The 19,800-nt window shown below is 47.4% G+C and overlaps 1 protein-coding gene across 2 annotated transcripts in view; it reads left to right on the top strand.

Annotated features, from left to right (window-relative positions):
- MRPL13 (mitochondrial ribosomal protein L13) overlaps positions 1-19,800 on the top strand; it is a 31,855-nt gene that overhangs the window by 5,495 nt on the left and 6,560 nt on the right. For both annotated transcript variants that reach the window (XM_077271158.1, XM_077271156.1), the window contains exons 3-6: positions 7,337-7,430; positions 8,929-8,989; positions 15,442-15,528; positions 18,767-18,888. In XM_077271158.1, the coding sequence (XP_077127273.1) occupies positions 7,337-7,430; positions 8,929-8,989; positions 15,442-15,528; positions 18,767-18,888 (364 nt within the window). The remainder of the gene's footprint in view (positions 1-7,336; positions 7,431-8,928; positions 8,990-15,441; positions 15,529-18,766; positions 18,889-19,800) is intronic.

Genomic DNA, 19,800 nt, shown 5'->3' with positions numbered 1-19,800 from the left:
ACCCGACCCGATCCCTGTGCGGGGTCAGCCACGCGAACTTGGCGCCAAAGTCGCGTTTCGAATGACGCGTCTAGCGCCATTTTTGCAGCCAATGAAGGAGCGGCAGAGTGATGAGATAGGTGTCAGGGGGCGTGCACAACTATCGCCATTTTTTCGCTTGCATGTTGCAGCGATTTGCAATGTGTAAAAGCAGTCCTACCGTTCTGGGGGAAGGAAGGAGGGAGGGAGGGAGGGATATCCCTGACTTTTCACGGTGGTCGGCCGATTTCACTCGACTTTTAAGACAGTCGGGTTTCGCAAAACCCGACTCGACCCTAAAAAAAAAAAGGTCGCTCAACCCTAGTCCATAGCAAATTACACAAAAATGTATATGTGAAAATTATTTTTGGCCTCCAATACAAGCAATTGGGTAAAAACCGGCACTGACCAGAGGTTCCTGGATGCACAGCAGCGCCATCATTTCTACAGTGGCCGTGGCCCGGTACTGCAGATCCCTGATGCCTCCGTGATCGGTGGGTAGAGAGCGCACCCTCCTCGTATTCACTCACTGGAATGTGAGCGAGCGTCACAGATTTCGGGGTGGGGAGGCCGCACAGTAACGTGTAGGACATGTAGGAACACACAGGAGATGTTATTAATGCCTCCGCGAGCCGGCAGCTGCTCCGCATTGGTAGGGCCGGTGCCTTTTTTCTGACATATTCATCATTCTTCCTGGACGGACGCCACTTGCCCCCCAGTCACATAGCTGCGTGTACAGGTTTTTTTTCACCTGTCTTCCACCTCCTGAGAGAGTCTCATCGTCTGTATGATGAAGGGGCACAAACCTTTTTTTCTTTTTTTTTTCAGAGGGGGTGTACTTCATATGTTTTTTTTTTTTTTTCTAGCAGCTGTTTTTATACTTATTTCTATATTTTTTTTACATAATTTCTCCCCAAAAAGATCATAAAAATTCTCTGGGAGATATAAATATATTTTCTTTTATTGTTGTTTTTTTTTCCCGTCTGTAACTGGTGCGTCCATAGAAGACCCTGGTTACAGGTGGAAATGGCCGTCACTGGCAGAGGTGACTACTAGGACTCAGCAAGTCTGCTATGTCGATAGAGACCCGAAGATTGTGTGATCTCCAGGTCCTACAGATGCTTCAGCTTGTTGTACAGCGCTCACTGAGGTCTGTGGAGCCAACAAAGGAGAAGACAGAAGCTGTAATAAAACGCTTCTGTCTTCCAAGGATTCCCGACTTAGGAGGAGCTTTAACCCTGCGTTGTAAATTTTCAGTGGGGAGATTGACACACTCATACTCATTAGATAGTTGGCCGTGTTTCTGGGCTAAATGTTGTGTTCCTGGTGACCCCATGGTCTTGGAGGAAACTGTGGGTAAACAGAAATGTGCTCCGTGGCTTCTCCTACCTGCAAGATACAGTCTATAGTCCAAGTGTGAAATACCGGGCTCAGGTCACTGTAAATCACCAAGCAGCTGTATAAGTGGAGACCCCCGCTGACGACAGCCTGATTAAGGGTCACTGGGCCGCGATACCATCCGTCAGATCATTGGAAGCCTTTGCGGTGGTGACGAGTAACTGCAGGACTGCATGGATGGCGCTTATGGCAGCCATGAGTCATCCTCCGTAACACGCTCTCGCTTCCCCCTGTGAGCTGGATGTGTGCAGCAGATTCTGTCGCTATGGCCATCGGCTGTGCAGTGTCCCATAGGAGGTGTTAGGACTTGTGCACAAGGCGACTGTTCCGGGGAACCATCTATCATATCAGAATACCTGAATGACAGCTGCTAAAAGTCATGAAATGTGTGAAATGTCGCACAAGAGCTTGTATCTGGCAGTGCCAGTGCACCGTGCAAGAGCTTGTATCTGGCGGTGCCAGTGCACCGTACCTGAGCTTGCATCTGGCGGTGCCAGTGCCCCGTACAAGAGCTTGTATCTGGCAGTGCCAGTGCACCGTACAAGAGCTTGTATCTGGCAGTTCCAGTGCACCGGACAAGAGCTGGTATCTGGCAGTGTCAGTGCACCGTGCAAGAGCTTGTATCTGGCAGTGCCAGTGCACCGTGCAAGAGCTTGTATCTGGCAGTGCCAGTGCACCGTGCATGAGCTTGTATCTGGCAGTGCCAGTGCACCGTGCATGAGATTGTATCTGGCAGTGTCAGTGCACCGTGCAACAGCTTGTATCTGGCAGTGCCAGTGCACCGTGCAAGAGCTTGCATCTGGCAGTGCCAGTGCACCGTGCAAGAGCTTGCATCTGGCGGTGCCAGTGCCCTCTATGAGAACTTGTATCTGGCAGTGCCAGTGCATCCTACAAGAGCTTGCCTCTGGTGTGCCAGTGCTTCCCCCGACAGCATGTCTCTGTTGGTGCCAGTGCCCCGTATGAGAGCATCCTGCACAGAAAATGATACTGTGTAATGTGCGTCTTACCTCGGCGTGCCCACAGGATACTGTAAAGGGGCAACCATCGCGGGCATCTGTCTGAAAAATTTCTTGGTATAATGAGAGGCCTCATTGTAGAGGGTAGGGGGAAGGTTGGCTTTTGGGTGGGCTTGAGCCGAAACAGTTTGGACAACTTTACTACATTCACTTTGCACCTTTTTTGATAATTTTTCCCCATAAATTTGTTTATCAAAAATTGCATCACCTTACCTTTATAGTGCACCAATATAAAATGGTGGGTATTCCAAGGAGGAACTGAAGGATGGGGCATGTTGGATTTCAGCATGCCCAATCCTTTTTCTCGCTGCAGGTTGTCTGCCACCACCGGAGGTGCCCTCATCCTCCTCCTGTATGTGCATGGAGAACGCATGCCAGTGTATGGGTGGGGGCCACAGATCAAGAAAAATAACAACGTCTAGTTGTCAGGGCCACCTTGAGGGTCTGCAGCCCTTTTGGCCTTTTCTCTGCTCAGCATCTCTCCTATAACCCAGTGATAAGTGTCTCATGGATGCAAGTCCTTCCTCTGGGATCCACCTGATGCATGGAGAGGTGTCCACACAAGCGAGATTGACTCCGTTCATGTCGATGGGGGTCTCTGGTGATGGCCGCCCACACTTGCCTCATCTCCTGATCCATGTCAGTAGATATCTTGTACTGAGGGTTAATGTCTCCAGTCACCGGAATGTCAGGAATGGAGATCGCTATCCTCACGCTCTGGGATATATCTGCATCTCATGTTTTAGGCTTTTTAGTTAATTGTGCAGGTGAAAAGTTTTACACTATGTCTATAGATACGACCGGCCGCTCCCCCCGGGGGTCCCGGGACTGTTATCACATTACTATGTCGGTGCTGACACACATTTTCATGGTGCAGGACGATGAACGCGCCTCGACATCAAGCTGGTGATTGATCTCGTAGTTTTAGATTGGATAATGGATACGAGCGATGGATTTCGCTGGTCGCCATGATGGTTTCCTCTTCGAGGCAGGAAGGAATGACACACGGATAATGGAAATGAATTATTTACACATACCAAGGATTCGGTAATGGAGGCCGCCTCTTACCTTCATCTGACCTTTCTGTAGGAAATTCCCTTCATAGTGGAAATAGTGTACTTTGTGTACCGACGCCACACTTGTCATATTCTGGAGTCGTCTCTGATCACCAGGTTTCCACATTTTCTGAAATGATCCCTCTGCGTCCAGACAACCTGCTCTTATTGGATAGATAATGTGATAAATGGGCAGTCTGCAAATCACGGAGCTAATGCATTATGGAGTCTTATCCCCCCAGATCACCCCAGAGTGTTGGACCCTAGCTGTCTCTCTTCTCTGTTGCCCCCCTAGGTGTCTCACTTCTCTGTAGGTCCCTAGGTGTCTCACTTCTCTGTAGGCCCCTAGGTGTCTCTTCTCTGTAGGCTCCTAGGTGTCTCTCTTCTCTGTAGGCTCCTAGGTGTCTCTTCTTGTAGGAACCTAGGTGTCTTTATTCTTTGTAGGTCTCATGGTGTCTCTTCTCTGTAGGCCCCTAGGTGTCTCTTCTTGTAGACCCCTAGGTGTCTTTATTCTTTGTAGGTCTCATGGTGTCTCTCTTCTCTGTAGCCCCCCTAGGTGTGTCTCTTCTTTGTAGGTCCCTAGTTGTCTTGTCTTTTCTGTAGATCTCTAGTTGTCTTTCTTCCCTGTAGGCCCTAGGTGTCTCTTCTTTGTAGGTCCCATGGTGTCTCCTCTGTGGGTCTCTAGTAGTGATGAGCGAATATACTCGCTACTCGAGATTTCTCGAGCACGCTCGGGGGTCCTCCTAGTATTTTTTAGTGCTCGGAGATTTAGTTTTTCTTGCCGTAGCTGAATGATATACAGCTACTAGCCAGCTTGATAACATGTGGGGATTCCCTAGCAACCAGGCAACCCCCACATGTACTTATGCTGGCTAACAGATGTAAATCATTCAGCTGTGGCAAGAAAAACTAAATCTCCGAGCACTAAAAAATACTCTGGGGACCCCCGAGCATGCTCGAGAAATCTCAAGTAATGAGTATATTTGCTCATCACTAGTCTCTAGTTGTCTCGTCTTCTCTGTAGATCTCTAGTTGTCTCGTCTTCCCTGTGGGTCTTAGGTGTCTCTGTAAGCCCCAGGAGTCTCTTCTCTGTAGGTTCCATGGTGTCTTATCTTTTCTGTAGGTCTCTAGTTGTCTTGTCTTTTCTGTAGGTCTCCAGTTGTCTCTCTTCTCCTCTTCTCTGTAGGTCAATAGTTGTATTTCTTCTCTGTAGGCCCTAGGTGTCTCTCTTTGTAGTCCCCTAGTTGTTTTTCTTCTCCCAAAGTCCCTTAGGTGTCTCCCTTCCCTGTAGACTGTTAGGTATCTCTCTCCTCTGTAGGTCTCTAGTTGTCTAGTCTTCTCTGTAATCCCCTAGGTGTTTATCTTCTCCCGTAGGCCCCTAGTTCTCTCTTCTCTGTAGGGCCCCTAGGTGTCTCTCTTCTCTGTAAGTATCTAGTTTTCTCGAGTTCTTTGCAAGTCTCTCGTCTCTGTAGGCCTCTAGATGTCTCTGTAGGCCTCTGGTTGTCTCTCTTCTCTGTAGGCCCTTAGGTGTCTCTCTTCTCCTGTAGTCCCCTAGGTGTTTTTCTTCTCCTGTAGGTCCCTAGTTGCCTCTCTTCTTTGTACTCCCCTAGGTGTTTTTCTTTTCCCGTAGGCCCCTACGTGTCTCTCTTCTGTGTAGGCCCCTAGGTGTCTCTCTACTCTGTAGGCTCCTAGGTGTCTCTCTACTCTGTAGGCTCCTAGGTGTCTCTCTACTCTGTAGGCTCCTAGGTGTCTCTCTACTCTGTAGGCTCCTAGGTGTCTCTCTACTCTGTAGGCTCCTAGGTGTCTCTCTTCTCTGTAGGCTCCAAGGTGTCTCTCTTCTCTGTAGGCTCCTAGGTGTCTCTTCTTGTAGACCCCTAGGTGTCTTTATTCTTTGTAGGTCTCATGGTGTCTCTCTTCTCTGTAGCCCCCCTAGGTGTCTCTCTTCTCTGTAGGCTCATATGTGTCTCTCTTCTCTGTAGGCTCCTAGGTGTCTCTCTTCTCTGTAGGCTCCTAGGTGTCTCTCTTCTCTGTAGGCTCCTAGGTGTCTCTCTTCTCTGTAGGCCCCTAGGTGTCTCTCCTCTGTAGGCCCCTAGGTGTGTCTCTTCTCTGTAGGCTCCTAGGTGTCTCTCTTCTGTGTAGGCCCCTACGTGTCTCTCTTCTGTGTAGGCCCCTATGTGTCACTCTTCTGTGTAGGCCCCTACGTGTCTCTCTTCTGTGTAGGCTCCTACGTGTCTCTCTTCTGTGTAGGCTCCTACGTGTCTCTTCTGTGTAGGCTCCTACGTGTCTCTCTTCTGTGTAGGCTCCTACGTGTCTCTCTTCTGTGTAGGCTCCTACGTGTCTCTCTTCTGTGTAGGCCCCTATGTGTCTCTCTTCTGTGTAGGCCCCTACGTGTCTCTCTTCTGTGTAGACCCCTACGTGTCTCTCTTCTGTATAAGCCCCTACGAGTCTCTCTTCTGTGTAGGCCCTACGTTTCTCTCTTCTGTGTAGGCCCCTAGGTGTTACTCTTCTTTGTAGGCCCCATGAAGTCTCTCTTCTCAGTGTGTCTCTTGTCTCTGTAGGCCTCTAGTTGTCTCTCTTGTCTGAAGGGCCCATGGAGTCTCTCTTCTCTGTAGGCCTTACGTTTCTCTCTTCACTGTAGGCCCCTAGGTGTCACTTCTCTGTAGGCCCCATGGAGTCTCTTCTCTGTAGGCCCTACGTTTCTCTCTTCTCTGTAGGCCCCTAGGCGTCACTCTTCTCTGTAGGCCCCATGGAGTCTCTCTTCTCTGTAGGTCTCTTGTCTCTGTAGGCCTCTAGTTGTCTCTCTTCTCTGAAGGGCCCATGGAGTCTCTCTTCTCTGTAGCTCCCTAGGTGTTTTTTTTTTCTGCCGTAGGCCGCTGGGTGTCTCCCTTCTTTCAGAGACACAGATGGATTACAGGAAGTGGGGGCAGAACTTTGTCTCTCTACAGGAGGTGCAGGCAGGGTTTGTCACTACATGAAGTGGGGACGGCGCTTTGTCTCTGTTTCTGCCCTGTTGTCTGTTGAAAATTCATACAGGCATAACAGAGAGGTGTGCTTCCACCGTGGGACAGGTAATCCATTGTACAATGACTGGTTCAATACATGCTGGAAAGTGAGGGAAAAGAAAGCTCCAGCACCTTTCGTTCTGGCAGAATGGAGATGATTAGAAACTGCTCCCTGCACAAGAGTGTGTGGCAAGTTGCAGATGGTGATCAGGACAGTTCCTGAACATATTAGACCAGTATGTGCATCCAGTGCAGTTGTAACCTGTTTATAGGGGGCTGATGGCAGCAAGAACATGATTTTTAACAGGTTTTGTATGAAAGGACAGGTACACGTTAATAAAAAATCGCCTGCCATTTTTGCAGATGACAAATTATCAATGAGAGGACATTTATTGCCCCGCTCCATCTGTCACGTTTTCTACAGACAGTGGGGGAGGAGAGTAAGGTGCGGAGTCAGACTACACACCAGTTTTGTTTGTAGTCTGTAGCTATGGAAACGCATAAGTCTGCATAGAAGCTGAAGTAGTTGGCGAGAATGCTGCCTTATTTCTTCTCTTAGATGCATTGGAGCAATAAAGGAATTGCTGCCACATCATTGAGGTTTTCGGGTTTTTGAAAGGGTTGTATGGGTTTCCTGAAAGTCAAAACTGATACTAGTCTATTAGTCACCGTGCCAGCACCGATGTTCTGCTGGCACGGTGACCTGCAATCGTAATGTGTCTGTCATACATCCTTTCACATGACCGCTGCAGCCAGTCACTGCCCGCTGTGGCCATGTGCCACGTCTGTGTAGTGCGGTAATATCTGGACTCCTCCTATAACTGTGGGCTTGGTCTGTGTTGTGCAGGTGACTGCGGAGACCACGTGGTGGTGAAGAACACCAGACACATCGCCTTTTCTGGAAATAAATGGGAACAGAAGGTTTACTCCTCACATACGGGGTAAGTGAACAGTGAGAACCTCTCGACTTACAAGATTTTTAACCATGAATGTCACAGTCGTGTGATTGGTCGGGGGTGTTCCAAAAGAGGCCCCACGATACTGGAGACGAGGAGTTTTGCTCCCCATTCTTAAAGTGTGGTTTTTTTTCAATGTCTGCCTTCAGGGGCGCATCTGAGTGATTGGCATCTTGCGTCAACTGTATGGTCGCGCATTCCCCTGCTGCTAGCCTCCACAGCATTTCAGAAATTCTGTGAACAGCTTCAGCCAATAGCTACAGAGCCAAAAGTCTGAGAAAAGCAGCATCGGCCAATAGCTGCATTGCAGAGAGTCAGTGAGGAGCAGCTTCAGCCAATAGCTGAAGAGCAGAGAGTCTGAGGAACAACTTCAGCCAGTAGCTGCAGAGCAGGAAGTCAGTAAGGAGCAGCTTCAGCTAAATAGCTGCAGAGGAAGAAGTCATTGAGGAGCAACTTCAGCCAATAACTTCAGAGCAGGAAGTCAGTGAGGAGCAGCTTCAGCCAATACCTTCAGAGCAGAAAGTCAGTGAGGAGCAGCTTCAGCCAATACCTTCAGAGCAGGAAGTCAGTGAGGAGCAGCTTCAGCCAATAGCTGCTGAGCAGGAATCCTATGAGGAACAGTTTCAGCCATTAGCTGCGGAGCAGGAAGATTTGAGGAGCAGCTTCAGCCAGTAGCTGTAAAGCAGGAAGTCTGAGGAACAGCTTCAGCCAATAGCTGCAGAGCAGGAAGTTAGTAAGGAGCAGCTTCAGCTAAATAGCTACGGAGCAGGAAGTCAGTGAGGAGCAGCTTCAGCCAATAGCTTCGGAGCAGGAAGTCAGTGAGGAACAGCTTCAGCCAATAGTTGCAGAGCAGGAAGTCAGTGAGGAACAGCTTCAGCCAATAGCTGCAGAGCAGGAAGATTGTGAGGAGCAGCTTCAGCCAATAGCTGCAGAGCAGGAAGTCAGTGAGGAGCAGCAATCCTGTGAGGAACAGCTTCAGCCAATAGCTGCAGAGCAGGAGGATTGTGAGGAACAGCTTTAGCCAATAGCTGTAAAGCCAGTAGTGACATCAGAAGGGAACTTTGTTTTCTTCTATAGGTTCTTCTATATTGTATTGTGAGACAGATCGCCTGGGAAACTTGTCTTTGTACATGACTCAACCTGATCTACGTTACTAATTCTGAAAATGTAATCAGAGCGTCACCTTAAACTTTAGGTTCCTGCCCGTACAGCCGTGCATGTAAGGTGTAGTTAATGCCAGTGACCAAATCGCCAAATTCAGAAGAATCTACTGTCTCCTTTAATGTGAACAGTGACACATAGTTGTGATGACATTGATGTGGATGGTGAACTGGTTCCATACACTTGAAGAAGTCAGCCGGGTCATGGTCAGATTATCTCCGCAGTCCACGTATAGATGCATTTTATTATGCAAGAATGTGACCTGACCAGAGTCTACTCGGAGTGAATTCTCCATCATGTCCTCTTGTTTCTTTCTTTTCAGATATCCTGGAGGCTTTAAACAAGTCCCAGCATTTGTTCTCCACCGGAAGGATCCCACCGCCGTAAGTGTTGACTATTCTATCGTCTCCTAATGGAATGGATTATCCCTGACAGCTCAGATGGTCGCAGATTGCAGTAAATCCTGATCTCTTGCTGAGTAGTCATTGGAGTCGTCTCATTAGTCGGCTCGGCACAGCGTCAACCTGCGACAACTGAGTTGTACCCGGCCTACAAATCAGAAAAGGTGCTGAGGAGGCCCTCAGAGGCCACATCCATCTGCCACCGACTAGTGACGTAGCCGAGAGACCAGGGTCCTGCAGATCTTTGTGCTCCTTCCTAATACTGGAACATAAGCCACACATGAATGGAGAACACCATACCGGGGGTAGAGGGAGTGGTTGTTGGGAGAAAGGTAGAACTTGAGAAACAAGATTATTTTGATGTTTTATTTATTTTTTTCATGTACATTCATAGCCAAAAGTGTTGGCACCCTTGAAATTGTCCCAGAAAATTATTGCAATTACATATGTTTTGTTATACACATTTATTTCCTTTGTGTGTACTGGAACACCACAAAAAACAGAGACATAATGGCAAATTGGACATAATTTCTCACAAAACCCCTGATAAAATTGTTGGCACCCTCCTCTTAATATTTGGATGCACACCCATTGGAATGAATAATTGCAATCAGTCACTTCCTGTAACCATCAATAAGCTTCCTACAGTTCTCAACTAGAATTTTGGACCATTCTTCTTTTGCAAACTGCTCCAGGTCTCTCATGTTTGAAGGTGCCTTCTCCCAACCGCAATTTTAAGATCTTTCTACAGGTAATCAATGGGATTTAGATCCGGACTCATTGCACTCAGTCAAAGTACCAAGTGCCATAGGCAACAAAACAACCCAAAACATCTTTGAACCTCCACCATGTCTTACTGTAGGTACGGTGTTCTTTTTTCATTCCGTTTTCAGTAAACAGTGGAATGATGTGCTGTACCAAACAGCTCTATCTTGGTCTCATCTGTCCACAAGACTCTTTCCCAGAAGGATTTTCGCTTACTCACATACATTTTTGACAGACTTCAGTCTAGTTTTATTTCTGCCTGTGTCAGCAGTGGGGTCCTCCTGAACCTCCTACCTAGCGTTTCATTTCATTCAATTGTCGACGCATAGTTTGCACAGACACTGAAGCACCCTGAGCCTGCAGGACAGCTTGCATTTCTTTGGAACTTGATTGGGGCTGCTTACCCGCCATCCGGACTATCCTGTGTTGCAGCCTTTCATCATTTTTTCACTGTGATCCACATACAGGGAGATTAGCTACGGTGCCATGGGTTGTAAACTTCTTGATTACGTTGCGCACCATGGACAAAGGACCCTCAAGATATCTGGAGATGGACTTGTGACCTTGAGATTGTTGATAATGTTCAACAATTTTGGTTTTCAAGTCCTCAGAGAGTTCTCTTCTCCTTTCTGTTCTCCATGCTTAGTGTGGTACACACAGAGACACAATGCAAAAACTGAGCCATCTTCTCCCCTTTTCATCTGGTTTCAGATGTGATTTTCATATTGCCCACACCTGTTGCTTGCCACAGGTGAGTTGAATGAACATCACATACTTGAAACTAAGTTCTTTGCCCACAATTTTGTAAAGTTGCTAACAATTTTGTCTGTCCCCTCTTATGTGTTTTGTGTGAAATTTTCTAATTTGCCTTTTTTTCCCTCTGTTTTGTGTTGTTCCAAGACACACAAAGGAAATAAACATGTGTATAATAAAACGTGTAATTGCAATATTTTTCTGCGAGAAAAATTTTAAGGATGCCAACACTTTTTTTTTTTTGTCCATGACTGTAAGTGTCATAAAAAAAAAGCAAAGAAATTGACAAATCTGCAATGCGCAGTCAAGAAAATTGCAGAAAAACGACTGGGCATCTGTTAATGTATTGGCAATCCCACCACGACAAGGTGTGCCCACTGCAACAAGGTTTGCCCACTACAACAAAGTGTATCCACCACGACAAGGTGTGCCCACTGCGACAAGGTGTGCCCACTGCGACAGTGTGCCCTCCACGACGAGGTGTGCCCTCCGCGACAAGGTGTACCCACTGAGACAAGGTGTGCCCTCCGCGTCAATGTGTGCCCACCGTGACAAGGTGTACCCTTAGGGATGGTCCTAACCTGTCTATAGGTATTGCTACACATATGGTCTTGGATAAGAAAAAGGCCTCGATATCAGAAGGTCTTCTAGCCTCCCGTGCAGAAGTGACAGGAGAGACGCTCAATGACCCCTTTAAGAGTTCACATACATTAAATGTAATGGCTCCATCAGACTGACAGGTGCCATATAAATTAATCTTTATTTTCTTTTTTTCTCTCCTTTTTTCTGCTACAAATTGTGAACATGCCATACTCTTAACCCCTATCACCTCCCTATCGTGACGGGACAAGTGTAGTCTTCGCTCGGTGCCCATCCGATCGTTGGACAGATCTGAGCCGTCAGTCATCCTCTCTTTGCACCCGACCTGAGGCTACTGCCACTCGCTGCATAAATCATTTAGTGACGGTAATATTTTTCTTCTCCTCGCTGGAGGGAGAAATGTGAAATATGGGGAGGGTAGATCTTGACAGTTAAGATTTCACCTGCTGCCTAGTAAAAAAGATCACAGCTCGGACTCAGAACACGGCGTATTACCTTCTCCTGTCACAGAAAAAGAGGAATCGTTATTTGCCGCTTTTCTTTTTGTAAAAAATTCAGTTTGTAAAAATTAAGACTTAGCAGCTTCTTATTACAATGTACAAGTATGAGGACAGTACAGAAGTCTGTATAATGAGCTGTTTACACCTAGGCCTGCAACAGCGTCAAGGGGGATACACTACGTCTAGAGGATAGAAGGTTTCTCCATCCTCAGACTGATTCTTTACTGTACGTGCAGTGAGACTATAGATTCTTTACTGTAGTAGCAGTGAGACTATGGATTCTTTACTGTAGTAGCAGTGAGACTATGGATTCTTTACTGTACGAGCAGTGAGACTATGGATTCTTTACTGTACGAGCAGTGAGACTATGGACTCTTTACTGTACGAGCAGTGACACTATGGATTCTTTACTGTACGAGCAGTGACACTATGAATTATGTACTGTACGAGCAGTGACACTATGGATTCTTTACTGTATGAGCAGTGACACTATGAATTATGTACTGTACGAGCAGTGACACTATGGATTCTTTACTGTCTGAGCAGTGAGACTATGGATTTTTTACTGTACGAGCAGTGTGATTATGGATTCTTTACTAGACGAGCAGTGAAACTGGATTCTTTACTGTATGAGCTGAGACCCTATGGATTATTTACTATACGAGCAGTGACACTATGGATTCTTTACTGTATGAGCTGAGACCTTGTAGATTCTTTACTGTACGAGCAGTGACTATGGATTCTTTACTGTGTGAGCAGTGAGACTATGAAACTAACTGCTGTATTATGTTGTTATGGCTGATTCACCACAAAAGGAGTTGTAATTTTTTTCCCCTCATATGGAGCTATTGGTGCCCGGCCATTGGTATTTTGCCTTCCTCTGTTTCAGCATGTCATACTATAGGTTGAACTCGATGGATATAAGTCAGCCTTCAAGACTCTGCAAAATGACAATAAAATATTTTTCAGCAAATTTTACAAAAAAAAGTGCTCAGAGTTTGCTGATTACTTGTGAAGAACAGCTCCATGTATTTTGGGCAGTACTCGTCACTACGCCTGGGCATTGTTTGTTTCTGGAGCTCTTCAGCCCTTTCAGTCGGAGGTCTCACTCCCCAATGCCTCAGGTTTTACAGCCATGAATATCAAAGCCCCTAATATTTCCCATCAATAACATCGCCGCTCCATAGGAGGACGGCTGTGGGATCCTGAGTCCACCACCGATCATGAACCCTGGGGTTTGGTGTTCCCCTGCACATGTGCACCCTCCGGTTCTACACTGCCATCTGTAGAGGTGAATGGACGGGATCTTCTCCATTCACACACGGGACAAGGAGCCACCAGATCTCTAAGGATCCTGCAATGATCTCTCCTGTGGATCGGTGGTGTAATGCCTTCATCGCCCAGTTTTATGTATTCTCCACTAGGAGAGGATCTGTAAAAAGGAAAAAAAAAACACAGAAATCCGCGTAACTTTCAGGTGAAGCGGAGGGTAACCTCTGCCTGGAGTGAGCGCGGTTCTCCTCCTACCTGTCCTGAACCCTTGACTCCCTGTAATAATGGCTGGAGATGGGGAGATTGTGAGCTCAGGTGCATGCGATGTGTGTGCGGGGGCTGCTGTAAAATAAGGGGCCATAATAATGACTAAATGTCTGTATTTCTGCCTCCTCCGTGCAGCTGTAGAACGTAAGCACTAGATGGCGGTAGAGCTTAGCATTTAGCTCCTTCCCTTGTACCAGCAGCGGCTCTGGACACGTCTCACAGTCATAGAAATGTCCTTTGTAGAAATATTTTGTGCCCGTAGGTGGGAGCGGCACATCATATGGCATGTTACCTCCATAATACACACCTGGGCTCAGGCCGGCTGACGGCATCTTCTGGCCACAGCAATGGAGGTGCTCCCAGATCACGGCTGACTGCACGTAAGCTCTGCTAGTGTGGACTTCTTCATTTATCACATTGGCCAATAAAATAGACTCGTAGTTCCCTGTACTGTGGCACTCTGCACATTACTTCATTATTACCCCCTTCCCTTAAAGGGAATCTATGCTATGTAATCTGAGAACAGCATCACGTAGGGCCTGAGATCCTGATTCCAGCGATGTATCACTTACTGGGCTGCAGTTTTTATAAAATCACATATTTCTCTGCTACAGATCTAGCAGTTCTCTGAATGCTGTGCTCTCTATAGCCCCGTCCTGATTGGCTGGTTTTTGTAGATACCGTGCATAAGCAGAAAGCTGCCAGTCAGTGATGGGGCCTTGGTTGGACTCGGAGGCACGAGACAGCTAGTCCTGTAGTGATAATCTCCTGCTGATAAAACACTGTTTTTTTTTTTTAAATGACAACAAACAACCCAGTAAGCGTTACATCGCTAGAATCAGGATCTCAGCCCCTACATAATGCTGCTCTCAGATTACATAGCAAGAACATGCTGACAGATTCCCTTTAAGAAGTTACTGACTAATATGGCAGCACCATCACATTTACTTCAATAGGACACAGCTTTGTCTCGGCAGCATCGTAAGATCCGGCCAGCTGCGCCCCCCGGTTACGGGACCACCGATAGACGGCAGAGGTGGACGGTTTTCTTGGCAACAAGAATTAAACTATAGAACTAAAAATTCCTCTGTTCTTGAGAAGTAACTTGTAAAGTTGCTTGTTCTTCCCCTTTAAGCAGCTGACAGTCATGGGGGGCTCACAGTCTGCTCCCACACCTTTCCTATGGACGAGCCCATGAAGTCCACACCCCACCCTTATACCAAAGCTCAGCCGACCATGTCCTATACCTACAAGTTGGAAGAGTCTCTCATGTTTGTAGGAAATGTACGAATATTCATCCAGGGCTCCGTGTCCATCATTAGCGGGGGGGGGGTGTCACCTGTCACATTCCTCCTCTCTAGGGGGGGTTTAATCTCTCTCCTGACAGATCAGTCTCATATGTTGTGTAATCCTCCCTGCGAGCCGGCCCCTGCTTGTTTGTGCCCCTCTTGGTAATCTGACACTAATAAATCATACTGCAAGGTCTCGTGTCAAGAAGATACAAAGAAGCTGTCGGGAGTCCTGATGAAGAACACCGCTTAGGAAAGCCTTCAGATAGGAAGCATCTATGATACCTTCACATATTTGCCGGATATCCCTAGGTCACTTCCACCTTTTCCAGACCTTTTTTTTAGCACTTCAGTGCAACTAAGATAAAAAAAAATGAATAATTCTAAAAAAAATAATCCTAAAAAAAAAAAAAGAATAATCCTAATTATACATACCCCACCGTTTTATGTTCACATCTCTTATACAGACCTATGGATAGTCTGATCCTGAATCTTAAATCGTTTCCATCAAACCCATTATGATAGCAAGCAAGTCAGTAGGTTAAGACATCGGGGACAAATAAAAGGCAGCATGTTGGTAAAATCAGACTACACAGGGATTGTTTGTAGTCTGTTACCAAGGAGATGCCATAGGAACGGAAGACACAAAAATACATTTGGAAAAAAGACTGTTTGAATTATGTTGGGTTTTGTTTCTTTGTTTGTTTGTTATTATGCCTTAGGGCAAATAAAATGATATCTTACTCTCTATCAGAGATTTGTGGTTCTTTTATTTATATCTACAGCGATCAAAAGTGATGTGGACACAGATTTTACTAAAGATCCCTTTGATATAAAAAATTAAAAAGGTGTTAATATGTCAGATGAGCAGCATACAAAGCAGGATATTTAGTATTAGGACCCTAGGTGTATCTGACGTCAGTAGGATACGTGTCCTGTGATGGGGATTTGATATTTATGATAACCACATATCCCTTTTATTTTTCAGATCGTTAGACTGGCTACAAATGGGATGTTGCCCAAAAACCTTTATAGGAGAACCATGATGCAGAGGCTGCACCTATTTCCTGAAGAGGTGAGTCAGAGTTATTTATCTGTACTGATTGGTATAGGAATAGGGGAAAATGCAGAATTCGAGTTGAGTCTAGACTGCAGCAAAGGGGGAAAACACAGACCTAGACTGCAGCGTAGGACAAGACATGGACCTAGACTGCAGCGTAGGACAAGACATGGACCTAGACTGCAGCGTAGGACAAGACATGGACCTAGACTGCAGCGTAGGGGGAAGACATGGACCTAGACTGCAGTGTAGGGGGAAGACATGGACCTAGACTGCAGCGTAGGGAGACGATATGGGCCTAGACTGCAGCGTAGGGAGAAGACATGGACCTAGACTGCAGCATAGGGAGACGATATGGACCTAGACTGCAGCGTAGTGGGAAGACATGGACCTAGACTGCAGCGTAGTGGGAAGACATGGACCTACACTGCAGTGTAGTGGGAAGACATGGACCTAGACTGCAGCGTAGGAGGAAGACATGGACCTAGACTGCAGCGTAGGGGGAAGATATAGACCTAGACTGCAGCGTAGGGGGAAGACATGGACCTAGACTGCAGCGTAGCGGGAAGACATGGACCTAGACTGCAGCGTAGGGAGAAGACATGGGCCTAGACTGCTGCATAGGGAGACGATATGGACCTAGACTGCAGCGTAGGGAGAAGATATGGACCTAGACTGCAGCGTAGGGGGAAGACATGGACCTAGACTGCAGGGTAGGGAGAAGATATGGACCTAGACTGCAGCGTAGGGGGAAGACATGGACCTAGACTGTAGGGTAGGGAGAAGATATGGACCTAGACTGCAGCGTAGGGGGAAGACATGGACCTAGACTGTAGGGTAGGGAGAAGACATGGGCCTAGACTGCAGCGTAGGGGGAAGACATGGACCTAGACTGCAGGGTAGGGAGAAGACATGGACCTAGACTGCAGGGTAGGGAGAAGATATGGACCTAGACTGCAGCGTAGGGGGAAGACATGGACCTAGACTGTAGGGTAGGGAGAAGACATGGACCTAGACTTCAGCGTAGGCGGAAGACATGGACCTAAACTGAGCGTAGGAGGAAGACATGGACCTAGACTGCAGCGTAGGGAGAAGACATGGGCCTAGACTGCTGCGTAGCGAGACGATATGGACCTAGACTGCAGCGTAGGGAGAAGATATGGACCTAGACTGCAGCGTAGGGGGAAGACATGGACCTAGACTGCAGCGTAGGGAGACGATATGGACCTAGACTGCAGGGTAGGAGGAAGACATGGACCTAGACTTCAGCGTAGGAGGAAGACATGGACCTAGACTGCAGCGTAGGGGGAAGACATGGACCTAGGCTGCAGCGTAGGGGGAAGACATGGACCTAGGCTGCAGCGTAGGGGGAAGACATGGACCTAGGCTGCAGCGTAGGGGGAAGACATGGACCTAGACTGCAGCGTAGGGGGAAGACATGGACCTAGACTGCAGCGTAGGGAGACGATATGGACCTAGACTGCAGGGTAGGAGGAAGACATGGACCTAGACTTCAGCGTAGGAGGAAGACATGGACCTAGACTGCAGCGTAGGGGGAAGACATGGACCTAGACTGCAGCGTAGCCTTTGCGTCTGTTCAGATATTATTCCATTGCTGAGACACAGATTCAACGTGTTTAGTTTTCTTTCATGTAGAAGATTGTGGTTTCCTGATCTTTTCCAGTAAGGGCAAAGTATGTAAAGCTTTATAGGTTTTTACTGTATAAATGCCAAAAAGTGAAGACCCATTAGTGCCGCATCTTGGCATAATTAAAGGGGTGTTCCTGGGCTTAAAACTAAAAAAATGGGCCATTGGTATCTAATTAGTGGTGACCCCACCCCTGAGAGACCCTGACTGTCCGCAGAGTTAGCGGTGAGCTCGTTATTGATAACACGGGCGCGGCTCCATCTGGCTGTACCTTCTGTCCCTTCATTTGGGTAATTGATGGGGCGTTCAAGCCTTAAATGTGAGAAGCTCACGCATCAGTCTGACGTTGGGTACAGGCATGGATTTCGGTGGGACTGGCCGACTATCTAATGTTTATTGGGGCCTCCCTCCTCTCTCCCCCAGGATCACGTTTGGATTTTAGCACATCTGACCCATTTGTTCTCTAGGCAGATAAGCCGCCTCCAGAGATATTTGGCAGAGGCTTTCTCCACCTCCCTCTCTGCTCATGCAGGGCATATGGACGCTCAGCTGAGTTGGGCATACATGTGTATGGGGAGTCAGGAGGAATTCCTGTTTTTTTTTTCCTAATAGAGTCCTACACATGCATGATGTATGCCTACTATTTAGTAGAGGCGCCAAGGATGCCGGCAGGTAGGAGGATCGTAGGGCTCTAGTTGGGCTACCGATGTGGCTGCTGGCCCCGGGACCTCTACATCACAGCTGTATCTGGTGTTCTTACCTGCACCTCTAATTTGGACAGAATTCAGTCATAGGGCTGAATTCAAGGAACCTGGCCGACCATGGCACCTGATGGTGCTGCTATTGTTGCAGCAGGACTTTGCACCCAGTTTCTGAAGTTCTGATTACAGATGTGTTTCGGTCCCATTCACGTTACCAGTAAATCCATCACCCACCAGTGTTTCTGCAAACTCCATACAGATGAATAGACGTTAGCAGGAATTATTGCAAAAACCGATCTGCAGCGTGTGAATGTTCCCAAATCCCTCCCTCCCCCGTATCCTTACATTACCAGTCCATATGTGAGTGAGGAGACCTCCCCGGCCGCGCTGCGTCTTGTCCTGCCGTGAACCTCGCTCTGGTCGCTGCTAGTCCCACCCTGGCTTCATGCTTCGTTATCAGCACAGACCCTCTGGGTCCTCATGTAATTGCCATATATCTTGGGATGACATCTGGCCTACAAGTCAGCATGCATGGAATTGCGGACTGATCGTGGCGTTCAGATAAAAATGGGGGGTCTATAAAAATGGCACGAAAATCAATTGCGTCTGTAATGCACCGCTGCGTTTCGATGTGCTAATACTTTGCCTATCGGTCCCGGGTGGACCTATCCTTATCTACCATGGTCCCTAATGACAACAGCTTCGTAGGCAGTGATGGCAATAATCTCTAATCCCGGCCTTTGCAGCAGGATGTTGGCTGTGTATTACAGTCTACATCCACTAAGGGTTGATCTAGCACCTATCGTGCCGTACAGAACCCTACTAAGGAAGAAGGATACCCAGGGTTGCAGGTGGAGCTGTGTTTATATGATTGACGTCCTATATGTCTGATTATCTATTGCAGAATATCCCAGAAGAAATCCTGAAGAATCTTGTGACAGAACTGAAACAGCCCAGAATCATTCCCAGGAGGATGGACGAATACTCGCCCGAGGAAATCGAAGCTTTCCCTAAACTCTGGATCCCGTACGTATCATGTCTTTAGGAAGAGATTGGTGTCGTAAAATGCCGTAGATTCATTACAAGGCGCACACCTCTCCCTAAACGTGGTCCAACTCCCTTTGTAGCTCTCCCTGTGCAGCAGTACTGCAACTACCTGTCTGCGCAGAGGTCCCAGTGCAGAGACTGCTGGAGGGCGCTCATGTACCACTGCAGACCTTTTATTCTCAGGACTGGGGCAGATCATAAAGTAATGGTAAATCCTTTCAGTTTGCCATAACTTTATAACTTTGCCCGTAAATCAGCTGGTGCAGACTGGTATGTCTTGGTTTAGGCAGGGCCCTTTATGTGACTCATTACAGACCATCTCCGAGGTATTTAACTCTCCTGAAAAGCCGCGTCTGAAAAGTGTCCCGACATGCGGAGCTCAGGATCACATTGTGAGGATAATCCAGTGTAAGAAGCGCACTTTATTCCCTTCCGAGACCATTGTGCGGGATTCCGGTCCCAGCCGTCGCCGGCTTCAGATCTCTTTATATTCCTGCGTTTCTCCCGCTCTGGAGGTTAGAGTAGAAATGTCATCTATAGAAATGAGTGTCAGCCCCTTGTTTCTGCTCCTATAAGCCTCCATGTGCTGCGGATGGGGACATGATGAAGGAATGCTTTGATGTGAGATGGAAGTGACGGGCGCCGGGGTTACGCCTCCCTCCGTCTCGCCCTCCATAGTCGAGTAGAGGCCATTGTCAGCCCCTTTAATAGACTATTAGTCAGGCTTCAGCTTCAGGCGGCACATTCGGACTCATTAGCGTGACGCAGGGGGACGAGGGGTGGTCGGAAGCCGGATTTAGGGAACAATTTATAGACTGAATGCTAATGTGTCCCCTGATCATAGATTGTGCCAAACTCTGGTTTTATAGAAATATCATGGAAAATATTGTA

Source organism: Ranitomeya variabilis, chromosome 6, assembly GCF_051348905.1.
Source record: "Ranitomeya variabilis isolate aRanVar5 chromosome 6, aRanVar5.hap1, whole genome shotgun sequence".
NCBI lineage: Eukaryota > Metazoa > Chordata > Amphibia > Anura > Dendrobatidae > Ranitomeya > Ranitomeya variabilis.
The sequence above is the reverse complement of the archived record's forward strand: the minus strand, read 5'-3'. Positions and strand labels throughout refer to the sequence as shown.